Source organism: Diadema antillarum, unplaced genomic scaffold (genome assembly GCF_040938485.1).
Source record: "Diadema antillarum isolate AM-2024a unplaced genomic scaffold, OU_Dant_1.0 seq00001076_RagTag, whole genome shotgun sequence".
NCBI classification, from domain to species: Eukaryota; Metazoa; Echinodermata; class Echinoidea; order Diadematoida; family Diadematidae; genus Diadema; species Diadema antillarum.
In genome coordinates this window covers 1,167,585-1,189,894 of record NW_027271899.1, presented here as the reverse complement: position 1 = coordinate 1,189,894, position 22,310 = coordinate 1,167,585, and the positions used below count along the sequence as shown (strand labels likewise).

Here is a 22,310-nt window from a genome sequence, read left to right as displayed (position 1 = left end):
TGTAATGAGAATTCGAGAATGAATCTTTCAACGAAAGTCCCTAAATAAAATGGTGTATCAAGCTATTTGAGTATGATCAGGCATCGCATGACCTGCTCAACAGATGCATAAGACCATGGCGGTTTATACCAGCATTTATATGCATTAAAATTTTATCTTCGTTGACAAACGACAGACCAATTTGACAGAAAAAAAGACACAAGGACTTCACCATCATAATAGCTTTCCACTGTGGTTTTGAATTGAAAGCAAATTGATGTTGCTTTTCCTTTGTAACTCTTGGAAAATCATGCCGTGCCAACGGCTGGGAAGCTGCCTATTATTTCCTGATTTCGAAGAAATAACATAATGTATAAAATATCCAGTATCCCTTTACAAACACACACCAAGTGCGCTCAACAACAGTGCTAAACAACAAACTGAAGCGACATTCCAGCCTAGCTAGTCGGGTCAGTCTTAATTTCCTAAGACATGATTGCCTGAAAAGTTCATCATAATTTGATGATTCGTGTCCATAATACAGCGGTATATGGAATAGATGCGTAAATGATGGTATAATTGCTCCGTTATAGAATTCAAGGATTTCTACTCGAAACAAAATGCAGGTAGATTGATACTTGCTTGGATCCACCGCCCTCCACACTCCTTATCACCCCTCGTCACCCCTTACGTGTCCATTGTTTTATTCTGTGCAGATTGAAAATGGAATCAACGCTGACTGGAAGATGGTAGAGGAGTTGTTCTGTCAGCCCAATCTCATGAAGCAGAAAAGGAAAGAGGGCAAAGAGAAAGAGATCCAAAAGAAACGAGATTCACAAGAGGTACGATATTAATGGGCAGACCACTGCGATAATAAATCCGTTAACCCTTTTAGCACCACCACTTTGAAATGCTATTGACATTGTATGTAGAGAGTTGCCCTATGGTACGACAGAGTCAATGACGAAAACTGGTCGACATCTAAATCTCGTCCAGCCTTCGACTACCATGCAACTATGATTTTCCCCAATGTTCGTGATGTCTCCTTTTTTCCCGTCAGAGATGACAATTTAATACAAAATGGTGTACATGGAGAAAGCAGCTTGTAGTTCTCGCTAAACCATACAAAACAAGAGAGTCACAGTGACTAAGCATATAAACAGAGGAAATGATTAGTGCATGGATTGTTGACAGTTTACACGCAATCGACTCATCCATGAAAACAGTTATAATTGTAATTACTGCAATATACACAATGGTAATCAAGCCGGATTTCGTTCTTTTCGAATCATAATTTCAGGGATGATATACCCCGTAGTTTGATCTTTACTGCAGAGCAGTGTGATGTGTTTTTATTAGCCAACATCCGAATCTTTTTTCGCACACTTCCGGTTCCTAGACAAGTCTTGTCAATTTCCTCCTCTTGACAGATTAATCTGCTGGACAGTAGGAGGAGTCTCAACGTCAACATCTTCCTCAGGCAATTTCGCACCACCAATGACGTCATCCTGGGACTCATAGCAGGTGGCAAGAGCAGCGAAATCGGCGCGGAGAAGCTGAAAAGTCTTCTCAAAATCCTGCCAGAAAACGACGAAGTAATTGTTCTCTTCATTATTCTTTCTCTTATATTTCATTTCTTTATTTTTTTTTTACTTTCATGTAAGACACTTACCAGTAACCTTCAATAGTCATGATAGTTAAGGTTTTACTTTCGTGTTGTTATGTAACTACCAGATAATGACTAACTGGAAGCAATGATGCAATTCAATACAGTGGTCAAAATGTTACCGATGACACATCCAATGCAACTTTTGATTAACTGTCATATTTTCAATTAATCTGTGTTTACATTTTGATTATGTTTAAGGGTTTTATCAAAAACATGTCGCTTCAACATGTGGAGTCTTTACTAATCCTATCGTTTTGCCTTGTTTGTTTTCATAATTATTGTCTCTTGTTTCTGCTAGATTGAAATGATCCGGTCATTCGATGGGGATGGAAGCAAGTTGGGCCAGGCCGAAAAGTTCTTCGTGCAACTCGTGGATATCCCTCAGTGAGTATCCATTCTTTTAAACACACCCCGTCGAACATAGCTCGTACCCTCACAAACGCACTTTGAGAGATAGCTTGCATTATTACTCAGAGCAGTCATTTAAAGCCAACAAGAAGCACATAAATGGCGTTTCTGTTTATGTTGAAAATTGACTTTGCATTTCCGTATCGATATTTAACTTGTAAAATTTTGTTAGCCTTGACTTCAAATCATTTGGCCACCTCACTTCGATCGTTTTTAGTTGGTATTGCAGATCATAACTGCATTAATCAAACTACTTTTATGAGTGCAATGAAGTTGTTCAAGAATTTGGTTGTGGTGTGTTGAGTATTTATTCTAAGAGGAGACTTGACTCTGCTCCCCTTGAATTGGCAACAATACGTCACACGGACTAGTTGCTTTTATTTTATTATGGTTGATGTTATTTCGTCCTTCCCATCAAACAGCTACAAACTTCGCGTGGAGAGCATGCTTCTGCGAGAAGAATTCACCGCCAACATGGACTACCTTATGCCTTCCATAGAAGCGATCGTCCAAGCCTCTAAAGGTATGTCGATTCTCTCAACTTTGTCTGTTCGCGCATCTTTGGATACCGTATCCGTACTATCAAACAACTCTACATGATCATCTCTACACTTTCTCACGCTGAGTAGAGTGGCGAGTAAGTGCTGCAGATTAAATGTTCAACGAGTCTCAGGATCCGCATTCCGGCATCAGATTATAGACATCAGTTCAATGTATGGCATTTACGTTTGTGTATATCCGTGTCGAGAAGTGAAGTTATTGCAAAGAGAAGTTATGCAATGATAGCATGGTGTCGACAAAAAAGAAACTCACTCCCCGAGAGAATGAATATTTGTAATCACTTACTTCTAGCTTCAGATTGATCCATAGAAAGTTATTGTAATATATGGAACTTGATGTTCACTCTTTCTTCACACCCCCCCCCCCCTCCATTTTTGTTCTATCACAGAGCTCCTAAAATGCGTATCGCTGAAGGACATTCTACATCTTGTTCTGATGACCGGTAACTTCCTGAATGCGGTAAGTAAATCCAACTTGCCCCACACTCCCCTTACCTTACCATTACAGAGTGCAGCCAGTTTGCTGCCTCTGTGCCTGAAAAAAAAAAAAAAAAAGATCCAGAGGTAGAAGACATAGAAGACACACCGTCTGTGTCAAGACAAAAAAAAATAAAACAAAAACACAATAACAACATAATTTCGATTCATAACAAATCATTGATTATGTATTCCATTTGATCACGATAGTTCAATTCGACGTGGTCGAGGAAAAGAACTCACTGGCTGACGTTGCATAAATGTACCTTGCATCATAGGTCACGCAATAATTATTTCTAAATTGAAAACGGAATTGTGACGCCTTTGCCCCTTGGAATAGTCGTTCATGGATCGAGAAAATACAACATATTGCTAGTGACAGATCCACGACAGAAAGACCCAGCATGGTACGCTACTTTAATACAAGGACATCCACGAGCGTCAATTAGAATATTTTTAATTGCAGGGTAATTGCACATTCTTACACCTCATAATGAATGGTGACTATCTGTTAGTCCTTCTTTGGGGGAATGTTGTTGGGTTGGGTTTTTTTTTCTTCCACTCTGATTTTTGATGAGATAGTGACAGGAAAGACAATATATCCGGAAACCGGATGTGGTGATAGGCAGTATCCTATTGATTAAACTCGCGAATTTGACAGTATTGCACGAGATCATGGCAAATGTGCCGTTTGACTATACACAGATGTAAATTTACAGTAAATTGACAGTTTAGCTTAAGTACATGTATCTTTAAAACATGGGTCTGCCTCCATTTTGTATTAAAAAGGGGGATAAAAAAAAAATGAGTAGTGACGCAGTCTCTCTTCAACGCAAAAGAGACATGGCCCTACGCCAGACACGTGTTAGAGTGCAACCTACATGTTTCACAGTCGGTGAACTTGCCGACGCTGAATTTAGACGGACTCTGAATCACCGTAACAAATGCGCTTTTCGAGATGGCGTAAAAAGGGATAAAGTTGCTTTTGTTTTCATCGCAAGAAAATAACAGGAAATTAAATATTTAGCAAAACAAGAAGGCATCACCTAAAAATGTATGATGCATAATGTAAAGAGACGTTTCCATGGTGACAGCGTTTGCAGTCCCCGCACGTAAAATATGCCAGCACTTCTTACCAGGATATGGAAGGATAAAAGCCAGTCCTTATCCCTATCAGGAGACGAATGTATGATTTTATCGTGAACAACAGTTGCTCAGCAAAAAAAAAAAAAATCATTAACGCAATGATGTCACATTAAAGGTGCAAGACAGTTTTAGTGAGACTTAAATCATCCAAACTGGAATCTTTTCACTCTTCAGGGCGGTTACGCGGGCAATGCGGTCGGATTCAAGATGTCATCCCTGCTAAAACTGGTGGAAACGCGAGCCAACAAGCCGAGGATGAACCTACTCCACTACGTCGCCCAGGTATGCCCTGAACAGATTTGATAGAAAAAGAACAGTGTGCGTGGTATATCATATCACTTTACAGGTGCTATGTTGTGTAGCCAAATGACAACCAAATTCGAGAAGAGATAGACAGATAGACTGATAAGGAGAGAAAGAGAGGGAGAGAGAGAATTATAGTCAGGACGGAACACAAATTCAAAAATAGCAGCTCTTCCCACAATTTGTTGATGAGTCAGACTTTTGCCTCAGCTAAAATTGTTTTGCCCTTTGAATAACCCAGAACTTGATACTTGAATAATCATCATATTTCACAACTACTTCTACTTGCATCATTTTATCCTGGACACGTACATGCCATCATTTTTCTCCTAAGATGTGCAGCCCTTTCAACTTTTTTCTTTGTTACAATGTTTCAGTTGGCGGAGGAGAAGGATCCCGACCTCCTTCATTTCCCTGAGGAACTCCTTCACCTCGAGGAAGCGTCCAGGTAAGAATGAAGGATTTTATTGTCATTCTAGTTCTGAGTACAGCTGAGCTTTGAATAAAGCACTGTAACACTCTAATGTTTTTATGTTGTTTGTTTGTGGTACGCGTGGTCTTTGTAGGCGAGTGTCACTGGAGTATATTTAGTTGTATCACGACGATGACAATAATGCGAAGTCACCACTTGTAACACTTGTATAACTGAGTGTTACTATAAACGTATAACCGTTCAGTAGACTTTACGATGGCACAATTATACTGATGACGAAGAGACGCGAAGGAAAGTACAGTTCAGCCAGAATGTATATTTTATTTGTAGTAATACAGGAACTGCGTGAAAGTACAATCTCGATATATGAACACTTGGCACTCCCTGGTATGCTCCCAATCGGGGCTGGAGTGTATCACGGATATAACCCTCTGCCGGGTGGCAAGAGGCCTGGCCGAACCAGTATAAGTTTGGCTGAACAAGAACCAAGAGTATGGTTTTACAGGGACATTTATACTAAAACTTGTGAATACATTATTATTAACACTTTGCATAAAATGAAAGGGGAAATAATTGTTTACTAATACATATGCAGGATATTTCTTAGAAGGCAATCCAAATTTGGGAAGGGGAAAGTGCTTATACCATATTTGGTCATGAGAGTTTATGAATGAACTCACTATTCTGTAGTAGTGGTCGTCAGCACAAAGGAATGTGCTGGTCTAATGTTTTAGGGAGAAATATAAACAAAGGGGCACAGAGAAGAGGGCGGAATGGGTCAGTGGGGACTGACCACTTTCCAAATAAATCAGTGCGTCATGCGTTATAATGCACTGCAAGGACATCTACCGTGGGGAAGTGAGGAGTGGGGAGATGGACACAATTTTGGGTCTTACATTCGTCCGGCATTTCAAAAAGAAACGTCCTCGTTTCATATAAAAAATCTAAACGAACATTAATCTTAAATATTGCAAGGGAATGTACAAATTGTAATCTCAAAAGCGTATACTCGACCACACATAAACATTCATGCATTAACTTAACAAAAATAAGTAAAATTGGCAAACTGAGTGAAAGTGGTGATTAAAATGATTGACTGACTGATACTGGAAACATAATTAAACATAGAAGCATGATACAAGTACAAATCATAATAATCTACTCAAATGATTACAGCTATGAAACAAAATGACATAAAAACACAAAATAAACATAAAATATCAATGTAATTCAAGAACACGTAAAGTTATCGTACCAACTGTCGGCTGTGTAACATTATGATCACACAATAAGGACCTAACCTGTTGTATGAAAAACTTTGAAATTGGTGAATTCAGCTTTCACCTAATCTAATCAGGAAATGCTAGTTTAGACAAAATTAACCATCATATAAAGTCAGCAGGCGTCAAGAGACATAACAACATATAAGCAGAATCAATTTCTATTAAGATAAACATATCCTATAACTAGGCATCGACCAGCATTAGAATTACATCATTATTATTGTAGTACCGTTGTACAGTCATCATCCAGGTGTGATTATCTTAATAAAGGGAAATACCATAAAAATCAGGTCTCTTAATTAACCTACCACTACGGGTGTGGGTGTGAGGGTCATGGTTTCGGGCATGGGCATCATGGGATGGTGGGAGAGGACGAGGAGGAGGAGATGGAGCTTCAGCAGTTGGCTGAGAAGAGGTAGAAGAGTAGGTAGGAAGTGGAAACACAGGCATGTGAAAAATAACTTGTTCCTCAGATGTAAGTGGAGAGGGAGGGCTGGGAGTAGAAGGGGGTGAGGATTGTGATGTGGGTTCGAGATAGGGTTTGAGGCGGTTGTAGTGGAGAACTTTAGGAGTAGAGCTAGGATTAGACAAATCTGATAGGTGGTATAGAATGCCATTGTTATCTTTCCGCAATATGCGATAGGGGCCTTTCCATTTCGCAGAGAGCTTCTCACGAGTTGGAACAGTGACAAGCACTTTGTCTCCTATCTCGTATGGGATGAAACGTGTGGTTCTGTCATAATGCGCTTTTTGTGAGTGTCGCGCTCGTTCGGTCTTTGCGTCGGCATGTTCAAATGCTGACTGCAAACGGTGGAGGAGGGTTGTTGCGTAATCATCTGGTGTGTGTGATGTTGCAACGGGGTCAGATGAGGTCAAGACTGAGAGAGGGGTGGAAGCTTCACGTCCGTGGACAAGAAAGAAGGGGGTGAAACCAGTAGTGGAATTAGGTGTAGTGTTATACGCAAATTGATGCTGGCTGAGGACAAGGTCCCAGTCAGTAAGGGCGGAGGAAAGGCGTTTACCAAGTTCAAGTTTGAGGGTGCGGTTATGTCTTTCGACTAAACCATCTGACTGAGGGTGGTAGGGGGTGGTGCGTGTTTTGGAAATTCCAAGTTTTGCACACAACCTAGTCATGAGATTTGATTCAAATTGTCGGCCTTGGTCGGAATGAATGGAGTCAGGAATGCCATGTTGACAAATGAAATTGTCAAATAGGCAGTCTGCTACAGAAGTCGCTGTCTGATTTGGCATAGGGTAGAGGTTGACATATTTTGTGAAATAGTCAACTACAACAAGTACATATCGATTTGCACGAGGGGTGAGGGGTAACTCAGTTATGTCAACACCAATGCGCTGAAAGGGACGGGAGGAGGGGATGGGTTTGAGGGGGGCTCTGTGAGCAGGGACAGGGTTGCGCCTTACCTGACATGGGAGGCAGCGGTTGCAAAAATCTGCAATGTCGCTACGCATTCCAGGCCAGTAACACATCTGATCAGCCTTCTGTAAGACTTTATCAGCACCGAAATGACCAGATAGTGGTCCACCATGGAGGATAGAGAGCACCAATGGGATGAGTGAATGTGGAATGACAACTTGTCTGTTCATAGCGCCTGAAGGGAGGCGTCGAATACGACATAGCAGTCCGTCATGAATTTCTAAGCGTTCAAGTTCACTATGAAATTTACGTAGGGGAATTTCATACCTAGGGATGGCAGATCGAGGGGGAATGGAACCAGATTGAATCCAGGACATCACTTTGCTCAAAGTGGGGTCAGATTGTTGTGCTTGATGGAGACGATGACCATCAGCCAACAATGATGCACACAGTGTATCAAGATTACCAGGAGGTGTTGCTGTTTGTGAGGGCAGGCTGGGGGTGGGGTCAGTTGTGACAGCAGGATTGTCAGTTTGGGTAGGAGGAGGGGAGACAGGTGGGGAATGGTGACATGAACATGATGATGATGAGATAGGTTGAGGTGATGAGAGGGGAGGTAGTGAATGAGATGGAGGGATGGAGACGACAGATATGATAGGAGGTTCAGGTGGTTCAGGTGGTTCAGGTGGAGGTGGTACACGAGACAATGCGTCTGCATTGGCATGACGAGCACCATCACGATGTTCGATGACCCAATCGAACGTCTCTAGCTCGAGGGCCCATCGGCTACGTCGTGAAGTTGCCGTGCCAGAGTCATGACCAACAGGCAGCCGCCTGAGGCCGACAAGAGGCTTGTGATCTGTGATGATGGTAAATGGGGAAGTCAGCAGATAGTGGCGGAAATGACGTACAGACCAAACTATTGCCCACAATTCACGATCATAGGTCGACCAACGTCGCTCAGTTTGCGACAACGCACGACTAGCATACGCTATTACATGTTCTTTGCCATTGAGGCGTTGCGTCAATACTGCACCTACAGCAAAGTTTGATGCGTCAGTATGAAGTGTAAATGGTTCAGAAAAGACAGGGAATGACATGATCGGGGGTGAAGTGAGTGTGTCTCGCAATGTGCGAAATGCTTGTTCGCACTCATCTGACCACTCAAACAAGGCACCTTTCATTGTCAGTGCATATAGCGATCGAGCTACATGCGCAAAGTTCTTCACAAATCGGCGGTAATACGAACACAAACCCAGAAAAGCTCGAAGTTCAGTGACATTGCGAGGGGTGGGCCATGAACGTACTTTGTCAATGTTGGTAGGGTCAGGCAGAACACCAGCAGCTGAAATGACATGTCCGAGGAATGTAACTTCCTTCTGAAAGAAAGTACACTTGTCGGGACGTAGTTTGAGACCAGCTGATCGAAGACGATCAAACACTGCACGCAATCGGCCAAGCTTCTCATCAAATGTGCGGCCAAATATGATTATGTCATCAAGATAGACCAGCACAGAATCCCAGTGCAAACCACGCAAAACTAATTGCATGAGTCGTTGGAAGGTAGATGGGGCGTTTCGAAGTCCCATGGGCATCACAGTGAATTGATACAAATCAGTACCTGTAGTGAAAGCAGTTTTCGGTTTGTCATCCGGGTCCATAGCAACTTGCCAGTACCCACTGGACAAGTCTATAGTACTGAAATAGACATTTCCAGCAAGTGCATCAAGCGTGTCATCAATTCTGGGGAGAGGATGGGAATCAGGACATGTAACTCTATTCAACTTACGATAGTCAACACAGAACCGATATGAACCAGACTTTTTCTTCACCATGACAACAGGTGAGCTCCACGGGCTAGAACTAGGTTCAATAACTCCAGCCTCAAGCAGGCGATCACATTGCTGCTTGATTTCTTGGCGAATGTTGGGAGAAGTCCGGTATGCACGCTGTCGAATGGGAGGAGCGGTGTCAGTAGGGATGACATGTTGAACAAGATCAGTGCGACCATAATCATCAGCAGATTGGCTGAAAACATCTGCATATTCATTGAGCAGAGCAGTAACCTGAACACGTTCATCAGAAGTCAATGATGTTGATGAGAGATCGAATGAGGGAGAGGTGTGAGAGTTGGTAGAGGGAATAGGTTGAGTGACATTCGAAGCACAATATTGTTCTCCAGAGCGGCCGAGGAGGGGGTGAAATTCACCTAGCGGCATCCCAGGGTACAACGTGATCGACGATGATGTCGGATTTGCGACACGAACTGGGATTGCACCATCAACTACTGAAGAGAGAGTACATGCAACAACAACAGGCAACTCATTAGTAGGTTCAAGCACACCTTCAATGTCTGATGAGGAATTGACAAAAGTCTCGCCAAGGGAGATGGGGAGGACTGTTTCACTCCAAGGAGGGATAACAACCTCGACATCGACGACTGCGGACACAACAAGTGGGACAGTAAGGGCGGGCTGTACGAGAGGGAGGGAAACAGATGACAGTGAAATAAAGCCTTGATTCAAGTCTAGGCAAGCCTGATGAGCACATAGGAAATCCCATCCCAAGATGACTTGAGGATGAATTCCACGTGCAACCTGAAAATGGTGTGAAAACTGAGCCGAGTGAGAAGAAAAGTCAACCAAAATAGAGCCTAATGTATCTACAACATCACCTGAAACAGCTTTGATGGGAGTAGGCAATGATAAATATGGTCGGGAAGAGAGTGAGGGGAGAGAAAAGCGAAGTTGCTCATCAATGAGTGACACCGTAGCACCAGTATCGACAAGAGCATGTATTGCAGTTGAACCAATGGAGATCAACAGACGAGATGAAATAGAGGGGGGAGGGGAAGGGTGGGGTTGGGTCTCAGTGGAGGATGCTGACAGGTGACCCGTGCTCTCAGCTTGTTTTAGTTTCCCTGGTTCTGAAATGATACGCGGGCAGGAGAATTGCGGCGCATCGCACTAGGCATTGATCGGGGGGAAGGGCTTTGAGATCGATGACGATACTGTACATCGTCTCGACGCCTATCGTCTGCGTAACGCGACTGGGCATCGTCACGACGCCTATCGTCATGACGTCTATCGTCTGAGTAACGCGAGCTATAACTGTAGCGGGGGGAATCGCGCGGTGACGCAGGGTAATCACGCGAATAGGGATCGGCAGTGTAATTGTTGCTATGACGACGAGTGGGGTATGGGCTTGGGCTTCGCCCGCGGGAGGGTGGCATAGGGGAATAATGTCGTCGATCAGGAGTCGGTGATCGAGGTCGGGGATATGACTGGCGATGATATGTATCACCATAGAACCTATCATGACGGTCATGGGCAGAAGGGGAGCGGTAACGATCACGAGAATGGGACCGGGTGTAATCAGGACGATAACGTGGACGGGAACGAGAGGCGTCGCTCTGAGCATTCTGAAATGAGTCATATTGTGATTGTAGGGCATGGACTGACAATTGAAGAGAGTCGATTCGTTTTAAAATTTTGTCAAGGGGATCGCAAGGAGCAGTTGCAGTAGCAACAACATGGTTTTGGTTGGGTTGTGAAGAGAAAGGAGAGGAAAACTTTAGTGATTCCGCGGCACGCTCAATGCGTTGAGCTATGCTCAGCGCTTCGTCGGTGTTGCGAGCTCCATGCTCATGGCATTTCGCCTGCATGTCCGGGCTGAGTCCAGCCACAAATCTCCGAAAAATTTCGTCCTCACGGGCGGCAGTATCTAATTTGGGAAAGGCTAGAGTTGTCAGGCGGTTTAATTCCGACAAAAAAACTTCTAGGGGTTCATTTGGTTGTCTGGGGCGAGCATTTAGCATTCTACGGAAAGAGGTAACCTCATCTTGTTTTGAGAAAATTCTCTCAAGTTGCTCTTTGGCCTTCTTGAAGTCTTGTTTGGTTGCTGCTGGGAAAGCATCCCAAACGGCGAATGCAGCGCCCTGGAGACGGGACCCTAACATTTTTGCCATATCAATATTATGTGAATTGGGACAAGCATCAATTGCTACTTCCAAGCGTCTACACCACTGGCGAAAATCAGCGGTGCCATCACCCGAAAAGGATGGGGGGAACGTGATGGGGACAAAAGCACCAGGAAGGGAGGGGGAGGTAGAACCAATGTCAGAGTCAGGCATTGTGAAAGTAACCAAATAACGTAAGTGACAAAAAAAGCTACGAGAAATAAAACTATGAAAATGGATCAGGGAACTGGAGGAGGATGAGAGGCACTATAATGTTGCAATGCAAAGCTATGGAATCACAATCATGTAATACGCTGAGTAAAGTGTCTGCCGACAACACAAATAAAAACAGTTGCTACAAAGGGAGGGGTAATATAGTGTATAGCAAAGAAAACAAACTATATGTATATGATACTACTATAAGCTATCACAATACCTATATCTATATATGTATAAATCATAGAATGCAGTGATAATGACAGCTAACATAAAAACGTAAAATAGAGCATAAGGTTCTATACACACACACACACAAACACAAATGCAATATAATTCATACAATAGAAACAATATAGAGAGAGGGAAAATAAAGTTCGAAAGTAGACTTAACAATCTGAAGAGAAGTGACAGATGAACAGGCGAGGTTTGCCGGGAAGACTGTGTTGAGGAGCCCACGAAGGCAGCTTCCTTGCAGGCGCAGCTTCAGGTATATAGCACAAGTCCAGAGACAGGATGAGGAGGATGACCACAGTAGAAGGAAGACGATGGGTTGACAGAAGATCGTCAGGTACAGAAGATCGTCAGGTAGAAGCCGAAGGTAGACAGGAAGGAGATGAGCAGGATCCCAAAAAGTCGATGAGAAGAGATGACCAGGGGGAGTTGAGCAGGAAACACAGAGTAGACTGGAACACTGACTAATTTGAGTTAGTCAACAGCAGCAAAGCGTTCAAAAATTATTGTACAATTGTACAATATCAGCACTAACATCCTTTACGGGACACGTTTCAAGTGCTGGTGGAACCTCGAGTTGCTTTTAATAGCGTTGTTTACAGTTGGACACATTATGATGTGTAGAAGTTCAATCTAATTAAAGGACCAAGACTTAAGCATTTTTGTTTTCATTCATATTCTCTGTTGTTGTGCTATTTAGGGGCGATTTATTGCCCTTTAAGTAATATTAGCGTCAGTATTTTGGAAGAGTTTGGCTCCTGTTGAGAGTAGAAGAGCCAAAAGACAATGATTCGCTAAGTACAGTAGTAACAGGCTGTTGAGACAACTTTTGTTAGGGGCCAATCAGTGCTATGATTAATCTTGTGACCCACTGTGTGCCCCCTCCCCCCTCCCCCCCCCCCCCTTTGCAGATTCGCCATTGATCAACTTCAAGAAGACATAAAGACCCTGCAGGGAAAAGTCGACGCCGTCGCTCAGCAGGTCGAGACGGTGACTGACAACTTGAAGGACTCGATACAACAGTTTCTCACGGTATGTTTAAAGCCCTGATAGCGTCTTTCCCATTCAGTTCGCACCCTGCATGTTGCTATATCGAACACATCATCGTCCTATCTTTACAAATCAAGATACCTTTTCAAAGCATCGATACAGATTTGATTTCATGTACTAGTAGAAGACATTTAAAGTATACAATATATTTCTTTTTCTTCGATATCTTATAAGACTTTACAACTGGAGAATCCAGGGGCATTTTCAAGAGATTACAAAATCAGAATATTAAAATGTAATGGTCATACTGTCATCGTGTCATTTTCCCTTAGGCTATATTTAGGACTGTCATTTCCTTCAATATCAGGTCCTAGTATTCATAATTTGATGAGAATTACTTCAGAAGGCGTGATAGGAAGTGAACAAAATGGCGACGTGTGCTACATTAATAGTCTCTTGATTGCTTTCTTCTTGCAGTTAGCCAAAGAGGACTTGGAGGAGATCGGTGTCATGATGGAGTCCGTGGAAGAGCTGCGGATCAAACTCGCCGAGTACTTCTGCGAGGATTCTACCACTTTCAAGCTGGAAGAATGTATTCTCACCTTCAAGACCTTCTGCGAGAAGTTCAAGAAAGCCATTGCTGTAAGTAATACTTAGGCACATATTAAGTGGTGATTTGTAATCACTCTACCGAAGCACCGTGATAAGAAACACCTGCTCATGTTGATTGTTTGGGATCAGTAATGTATTCCTTGTACTCTAATGCATCTTACAGTAAGTTACTAGTATTCTTTCGCTCACTCCATTTCTGATTTTCCTTTTCTTGCATCGTAGGAAAACGAAACCAGACAAATCCAGGAGCAACGTGCCAAACAGCGACAGAAGCAGCGCGAGGAACAGCGGGCAGCCACCCTAAAGCGGAGAGACAGCACCCGCAAAGCTCCGACACGTTCCGTCAGCGCCCCAGCAGCCGGAGAACGCTCTAACTCCATCGTGGATAGACTTCTCGGCAACATCCGCGACGGCTTCACGAATAAAAACCAAGGCATTGACACCGACGGAACAATCACGGACAGTGACTACGGAAGCCGTCCAACGTCACCGATCCCGGAGGGTAAAACGTCCACCGACGGTAAAACGTCCACCGAGGACACACCACCTGCATTTACTCGATCATCCTCAGCAAGACGCTCATTACAAAAGTTTGCAAATTTGAACTCAATATCCGAAAACTCAGTGCCAACTAGAGATGAGGTAGACGGCAGTGCGCGAAGGAATTCTCGAATAGGGATTCCGGAAACAAAGAGTGACGATGCTCTCGTCAATTTATTACTGACGGAAGACGAAGCCAAGGCACAAGGTCAGACATTCAAACGCGAAGGGAGTGTCCGTCGAAGCGGTCGCAAGAGAAAAACTGCCCAGTACAGTATGATAGATAGTCGCGAGCGATCCGAATCACCCAGTACTGTTGCGCAAGAGCGGGATGGCAAAGAAATCGGTAGACCGAAAACTTTGGACTCAGAACCCATTGCTGAGCGCCCCATCGAGAATTCAGAAGAGAGCAGCGGTCCTCGCAGTCCTCTCAGGAGTGGCTCCCGCTCGCGGGCATCGTTAGAAAACCCAGAAAGTTTGCTTGCAATCAACAGCCTTTCGAGACGAGAGAGGCTTAGAGACTCTGTAGGGGAGGACAATCGGTTAACAGCCCCAGGAGATCAAACTATTTACAGGAATGCAAAGCCGAGAACTGATACGATGAGGCCAGTGTCATACGGAAGTGATGATGGTAGTTTCAGTTCCGAAGTTGCCGAAGCTACGGGCGAAAGATTGGACTCGCACACAATTTGTGACGATATTCACCGCGAAAGAATCGCGAGATACGCCAACACTCAAAGTTCTGAAGCAAATTCACCTGATTTAGACAAAAGACTTTCCGTCGATTCAAACGCGTCTGTTTCTGGCGATACAACCACCTTCAAACCCATCGATGCCTCTCAAATCGCGAATATTGTAGACGCAGGTGGTCTTGCTCCGCATGTGGTTCCTTGCAAGGATGATAAACAATCACAGCCAGAGGATGTGTCACAGAAAGCAGCGAACAGAAGTGACCAAATGACGCAAAATCGTGATTGCAATTCGCAAACAGATGATGCCGAACCGAAAACTTCTGCACCTTCAGTTATGTCCGAGCAAAGCGATGCTGTGAATAGCAGTGACCAACTGTCCAGTGATCGATTAGCTGATTGGAATAATCAGGTCAAAAATCTGAACATTACAGCGGCCGTTGAGGCTGTGGAATCGTCAATATATGATCGAACGACGGACAAAGTGCAACCGACTAAGGAAGCAATCAAACCGATTGAGCGGAGAGAGAGCGAATATCGGAGGAAGCTGCGTCAATGGAGAGCTGAGCGTAGCGAGAGCATCCACCGGGAAGAATCTGCAACTGCACAGGAGCTGACAGAACAGCGCCGCAAGAATGATTCCTATCGGGACAAGCAGAACGAGGTGTATGCGGACGTACCGCTCACCCCACACTTCGCCCTAGAAGCCCTGGCAGTGGAGAGCTTCGAGGAGCAGTATCGGGACAAGATCAACCGCGAGCGCCAATACCTGGAAAACATCTTCCAGGCGTCTGAAACTGATGAGACTAAAGCTACCGCAGAGGAACCAATGGAGACACCTCCAGCCCCTGTTCGTCCAGTTGGACTCAAGGCGTTAAAGGTAAGCAGAGCTTTATATTTCAACATTCTTTGAATGTAAAACAACCAGGCAAATTGTATAGCAGGTGGACGGTAATGCTGCATGATGTATGATCACATTATGATATGTAAGTTAGTACGTAAAATGAAATACAGAGTATAGTATTTTAGTATGATTACCTTAATAACTTTGTGTTAATCTCCAAGCCACGTGTATTTTGTTTATGAAATGCAGTTTATATCATTCTTAAAGTAACTTCTACATTGACTATCTTATTAGCGTTTAACAAACAATAGTTGCTTACAGTCTCTCGTACTAAGTAGGTTGAAAAAGGGCTTTTTCAAACTTTTGTAAATTTATTTGAAGATGAAACTCATTTGATGGCATGGGATCTAATGCACCTCGCTACGTTTCTGTATTTCTTCTGTTTTATGCAGTTGAAACGTCTGTCATCTGAAATCGATCAAACTTCCGAAGATGATCCCTGGCCCAGCATTGATCAGCAGCAAATGGAGATACGCCGTGACATATTTGATATCAAGTTGGAGCAGCACCGGAGGAGTGAATCTCTTTCAGATGTGCCTGTGACGCCTAGCAGCCCTGTGAAGGCATTCTCATCGCCAAATGTCATCAGCGATGATATCTTTGTGGAGGATTTAGAAGTTAAGCAGGATATCAACCAAAATATCACAAACTCGATAGAGCTGTCGGAAGGTAAAACACCACTCCTTGATCTGGCGAAGGAGGGAGATGTCATCCAGAAACTCGATGATATGGAGACGTGTGTGCGCGATGATCAGTCGATGAAGGACGTGCAGTCAGAATCCTCTGAATCTACATCAAAGGACACACAGAGTTCCCCGATTGAAGTGCCTCAGAATGAAGATGTACTCGAAGTTAAGAAAATATCCCCAACTCTAGCAACAAAGAACGAAAGGAAAGCCAAAGACACGACATCTAACCAGGATATGAAACGTACAGATAAAACAACAAAGAAAGTTACCAGTCCTAGGACAAGTCCAGTTGAAACTAGGAGCCTCGGTAGTACAAGGAAATCACCAGTAAGCAATAGAACCGTAACAAATCTTGCTAAAGGAGCGAGTAAAACTTCACCACAAACAGCGAGGAATGGCTCAGTTCGCAGTCCAGTCCCATCTCGAAATAGTACTCCATCCCCAAAGAGCAACGGGTCGACTCCGCGTAGCTCAACGCCTTCTTCTCGTGGCACAACACCAACAACTGCAAAGAAAACTGCATCCTCGGCATCACCACGAGTACCAGCTGGTGTGAGATCAAGTGGGGTCAACAAAGCCAGCAGTAGCAGAGCGAGCAGTATAGACTCACTTCACTCGGCCGGATCATCTGTCTCAGAAAGGGGACGCTCTGATTCACCCGCTAGTGGTGTGTCATCAATGTCTAGTGCTAGTCAATCGAAAAAATCAACTGGCTCTGGTAAAGTTCCCCCGTCTTCAACTAAAAACGTGACAGCAAAGACCTCAAGTTCGCGAACAGCCCCAAATTTAGCTGGGGGAGTGAAAGGAAATGGATCCTCTCGTGCTGTGACAGGAGCAGCTAAGCGAGCTGTTGCCACAAAGTCTGCCGCTGCGGTCTCGACCCAGTCAACAAAAAATTTCGTTCGAGGAGCACCTGAGCGTACTACAATCGCAAATCCCGGTCTTCGCTCCACGAAGTCAAATCTGAGTACCGCGTCAGCTGCTAGAAGCTCGCTGAGAGTACCTTCAGCCACGGAAAAGCCGTCAGTAGTGCCTACAAATTTGAAGCCTTCAACAGGGAAAACTTTAACGACTGGACCAAGTAGTACAAACGGTAATTTTAACAGGACGGCTTCAACGCGGCGTTCCAATGTGCCCAACAGAACTGGCAATAGCAACAAAACAAGTTCTTCAAGTTCTGTAAAACCGTCAAGTGGAAAGAAATCAACCACAAGTTCCTCGCCCGTAGCTGCAACGAAGTCATCCGTGAACAAATCTGAGGCTTCTGGAAGGGCTACAACGTCATCGCTGTCGTCACGAAAAACCAATGTCATCAGTCGAAAGGGCGTTGACGTTTCTCGCCGTCCTAAGCCAAAAGCGGACAATGGAGTTGAAGATGACGTAGTGCTGGAAGTGAAGCCAGAGACGCAGATGGCTATTGCACAAAGTGCTGTGGCTGCCCTCCATCAGAAAAAGGCCCAGATGAACAATGAGTCCAGAAAACCCGAGAAGCAGCAAGAGGAGACATTGTGTGAGAAACCCAAACATCAGGAGGAAAGTTCTGGACTTCATCGAAGCACATCTGATCCTGATCTGCTACGCAGCGCAGAATCCACGCCTGATGTTACCCTTCGTGACCACGCCCTCGGATTAGCCTTCAGGAGAAGTGATCCCAAGCGATACTCGCTACCTCCGAATGCTAGTAGGACAGTTTCGCCTTCAGACGGTAAAAAGAGTGGGAAACCAGGGAAGCTCAGCCGCATCATGAACCGATTAAGTCGCAGTGGTACTAGGAAAAGTGAAGTGCTAGACTCCAGCATCCGAGAGGACAGGGGCGAGGAATGTGGTGACGAGGACGTTTTTTCTGCTTCTGCAGCATCAACCGCCAAGGCGAAGAAGTCAGCCCCGTCGAAAGAAAAGCTGGCGCGAAACAAGTCTGCCAGCTTCCGGGCCAGCTCGAAGCCTTCATCCAAGAAAGTCGCATCATCTGGTAGTGCTAAGGACAGTGACTCTAAATCTCCAACCAAGAGGCGTCTCTGGAGATCATCATCTGTCAAGAGTAAAGACAAGCCTTCAACAAGTAAAAAGGCGTCATCCAAGAGATGAGACTCATCGCAACATCTGAAAGTAATAATAAATAATGCAACTGATATACAACGTCTTCGCAGGAAACAGAATTTATCATTTTTAAGAACTTGCCATGGATTATCTTCATAAATGTTAAATTATTCCAGTGACCATAGCTAGTTTAGACAGACGTCTCTTTTCCAAGGTGCATGTTCATGCGTCTTGTGATGAAAGTTTTGTGTGTATTTTTGTTCGTTCATGGCGCTCCAAAACGTGAGCAATTTCAACTCGTGAGGTTAAAGCGTGTACGCTGCGAAGAATGATCAAAATAAATCTCAGGGATGTATGTTACACGTGGCTTTTGATTAAATTAAATGGAGGATTTTTGTAATTACAGATGTTACATTTCGCAAATCGTGTCTTGTTAAACCTGATGACATTCACAAAGCTTGTTTGTTTGCTTGTTTTGAGTGGCCATCGCATAATGTTGTTTATCGAACACCTAAATCAACTAAAATAGGGGTTTGCACTGCAACTGAACTATTAAATAAACTTAGAACTGATATATTGTAAACACAACAACAACAACAACTTGGGAAATACCAAAATGCATGGGTTTAAAGCAATGTGGTATACAATGATGATTGTATACACCAGCAATTCCTTTCTTATGTCATTTGAGAATTTCAAAGGATAAGTGAGAGCTAAGATTAAAAACCTATACAGTGTAATCCTTATAAGTATATTTCGGGGGGGGGGGGGGAGAGAAAGATGAACCATTGCCTATATTTTCCTTGATTTAAAAAAAAAGAAGCTAATTCCAAATTTAGTTTATTTACCTATTGTATGTTTGAACACAATGCGAATAGTGTATGTTCTCCCTTTCACTTGACACAACAATAACGAAAAAAGCAATAATCCAAATCGCTGAATCTTCTCCAGAAGTGTCGTTGCGCCTTGGTACGCCTTCGTTATCAAACAGTTGTCAAGAGTCCCAAAGTAGTTTTCAATAGCCATTTTAATGTCTGAAAAACATTGTCAAATTATTTGTCAAACTAAATCCAATCCACAATTTTTATCACTAGTTGATTTACAATTTCTGCGAGTTGGTGACATATACCCGTGGTGCGCACTTTATGATTAGTTCGAGAACGTCCTGAAGTTAACATGGTAAATGTATGACTTTGAGTATTGTTTTCAGTCGCAACATAAACTAGCCCTTGTAAATCATATTACATTTTCAGTGGTGTTCTATTGTGTAAATGTATAATCTGTGAGGTTGCTATTAACATGCTATTTTACTTCTGAATCTTTTTTTTTTTTACCTAAAAGGGAAAAGTGTCGGAGAGGTATATACTGCTTGTTGATAGTGAATTTATATTCCGTATTGAATCCTCAGTTTACATAAAGTAAGAAAGGCTTCCTCTTGTAACGAATAAGACATATGTCATATTTTGACGCAGGCCTTGTACATCGCATCAATGTATACGTGATTTTATATTAAGATAGTTTGTATACCGACAATTCCTTGTATATTTCCCGTATGGAAGATCAGTGACAAATTAACATAGGTTGGCTTTGATATGAGGTTACCTTCTATCAATTTGATAATCTTAAAGTGCCTTGTTAATATCTTGCAAAGTTGGTACTCCGTAATGCCTTTAAATATGTATAAACTACTTCTTGCTGATCTTGTTAGAATAAGCAATATTGCGCAGACATAGAACATATTTCTAGTTATTACAGTGGAAGGTGGTTAGCAGCGATATTTGATACTTTATCTTGGACCCTATAACAAATTTTAAGTTTTGACGCGGTGTATACGAAGAAAAATAGAACGTAGGTTTACATCTTAATTTCGTTAGAACTTCTTGACTTCAGATTCTTTTAAATGGTAGCATCCACTTTAGCCAAAGTGTTTTTTCTTTGACATTTACATTATTTATTCAACAATATGAAATGGCTGATTTATGTGTATATAATGATAGATATCATGAGTCCAAGTATTATGGTGTGACAGTTCTTTTTTCTATTTTTTTTTATTGGACATCTCTCTTTTTTATTTTTTGGCTTATGCTTCCTACGTATTACCAAATGACCGTAAATTCTGAAGGGTACTTGATTGCTTATGCCCTTTGTTGTTGTGATTTTAGCCTGCCCTCGTGTTTTTGCAATAATATAAAGGTGTCATCTTTATGAAGCAGTAAAGTTGAATTTCTGATACTCGGAAACAATCCAATCACTCAGAAAGAGCCTTCTGCGTATTTTTGTACAAATAAGTGTGAAGACAAATTTTTCTGCAATGTCTTCAAAGTTCTCCATGTCGACGTAACCTGACATCGGTACTTTTCACAATAATATGTTTCCTTTTAGTGTATTCAAATAAGCTCTCTTCAATGTTTGCGATGAACTACGACGTTAACAGTACTGTATTTTGTTATCTTGTGATACGATGTTATTGTGGTCAGAAAATGCCTTTCAAATTTTGTTGAGCGTGAATGATCTTCAGACTGCGTTGTACAAAATGATGATAGTTGTATATTTTGCTATTCGTGTATTGAATAGACCAACGGGCAAGCCAAGTCTGACACATTTTCGTTAGCTAAAATGATAATGATGATAATAAAAATACTGCTATTCTGTGTAAACGAGCAGATGACAGATGTCATTGTTTCTCCCCGGAAACTGATGCATCCTAGATAAGGCATCATCATGTCAAGAAAAGATTTCTTCCAAAAGTAAAAGTTATCCCAGCATATAGACTTATGAATATATGTCTGATGCTGTTATGAGTACTAGCGTTTGTTCAGATTAACCTTTAGTGATCTGCTTCCGTCACTGAGTGGTAAATATTTTTGTTCTGTTCAAAGGGAAATCAGATATTTACCTGAATTTTTCGTCTCCATTTAATGCATTTTCTGATATGATTTGTACATACCATAACTTCTTGTTTGTAATTAAAAGGGACATTTATCTAGTATTTATATTCACTATATTCATCGAGACATCTTTCTATTGACATTGAACACAATAAACCTATAAAATGCAGATAACTAAACTGCAAATTTGCACTCAAATTTTATCTTTTCGTATAATGTGTGATTTATGGAATTGAAGTTCTAAAATGTTTAATTTTGTATCATCTGTATAGGTATTCATAGGTATAAGTATGAATATGACTGCATATATGTATATATATATATATATATATATATATATATATATATATGTGTGTGTGTGTGTGTGTGTGTGTGTGTGTGTGTGTGTGTATGTATATATAATAAAAATGCAAATATATTATTACAAACGTATATAAACGTATATATATATATTATATACATCAACATACTTACATAAAATTTGTGTGAGAGAGAAGGGGAAGGAAAGAGAGATCAAGATACTTATAACGGCTCCATGTTAGCTGCTCATTATACCCGTCTCATCATAAAAAAACAAAGTGATAACAAAACATGCATGATTGTTGTTGTTGTTTTTTTTTTTTCTTGTCATGACCTTCCTGGATTTCAAATTGTTGAGTACTTTCACACACATTCTCAATCTTTGGAACGCGGAAGTTAAAAAGAAATGTGAAAAACGACTTCCGTTACAACGAAAACTTCGATAGCGAGAGTTTTCTTTCGTTATATCGAAATTTTGTTAGAACCAAACAAAGTATTAGCACAATGAAAAAAAATGGAGATGACTATTTTGGAATCTATTTTTTGTTGTTGTGTTTTTTTTTTTTACTTTGTTGTAACAGGATTTTCGTTATAACTGTGTTCGTTATAATGGGGCGTGC

General features: G+C 42.3%; 1 protein-coding gene across 1 annotated transcript in view; it reads left to right on the top strand.

The window, feature by feature from the left end:
- Positions 1 to 19,094, top strand: part of LOC139743417 (uncharacterized) — a 192,723-nt gene extending 173,629 nt beyond the window's left edge. The window contains exons 8-18 of the mRNA XM_071653902.1: positions 696 to 821; positions 1,410 to 1,574; positions 1,947 to 2,032; positions 2,479 to 2,579; positions 3,006 to 3,076; positions 4,414 to 4,521; positions 4,920 to 4,990; positions 12,953 to 13,073; positions 13,509 to 13,673; positions 13,866 to 15,752; positions 16,169 to 19,094. Of these exons, the coding sequence (XP_071510003.1) occupies positions 696 to 821; positions 1,410 to 1,574; positions 1,947 to 2,032; positions 2,479 to 2,579; positions 3,006 to 3,076; positions 4,414 to 4,521; positions 4,920 to 4,990; positions 12,953 to 13,073; positions 13,509 to 13,673; positions 13,866 to 15,752; positions 16,169 to 18,550 (5,283 nt within the window). The 3' untranslated portion in view covers positions 18,551 to 19,094. The remainder of the gene's footprint in view (positions 1 to 695; positions 822 to 1,409; positions 1,575 to 1,946; positions 2,033 to 2,478; positions 2,580 to 3,005; positions 3,077 to 4,413; positions 4,522 to 4,919; positions 4,991 to 12,952; positions 13,074 to 13,508; positions 13,674 to 13,865; positions 15,753 to 16,168) is intronic.
- Positions 19,095 to 22,310: the final 3,216 nt, after the last annotated feature.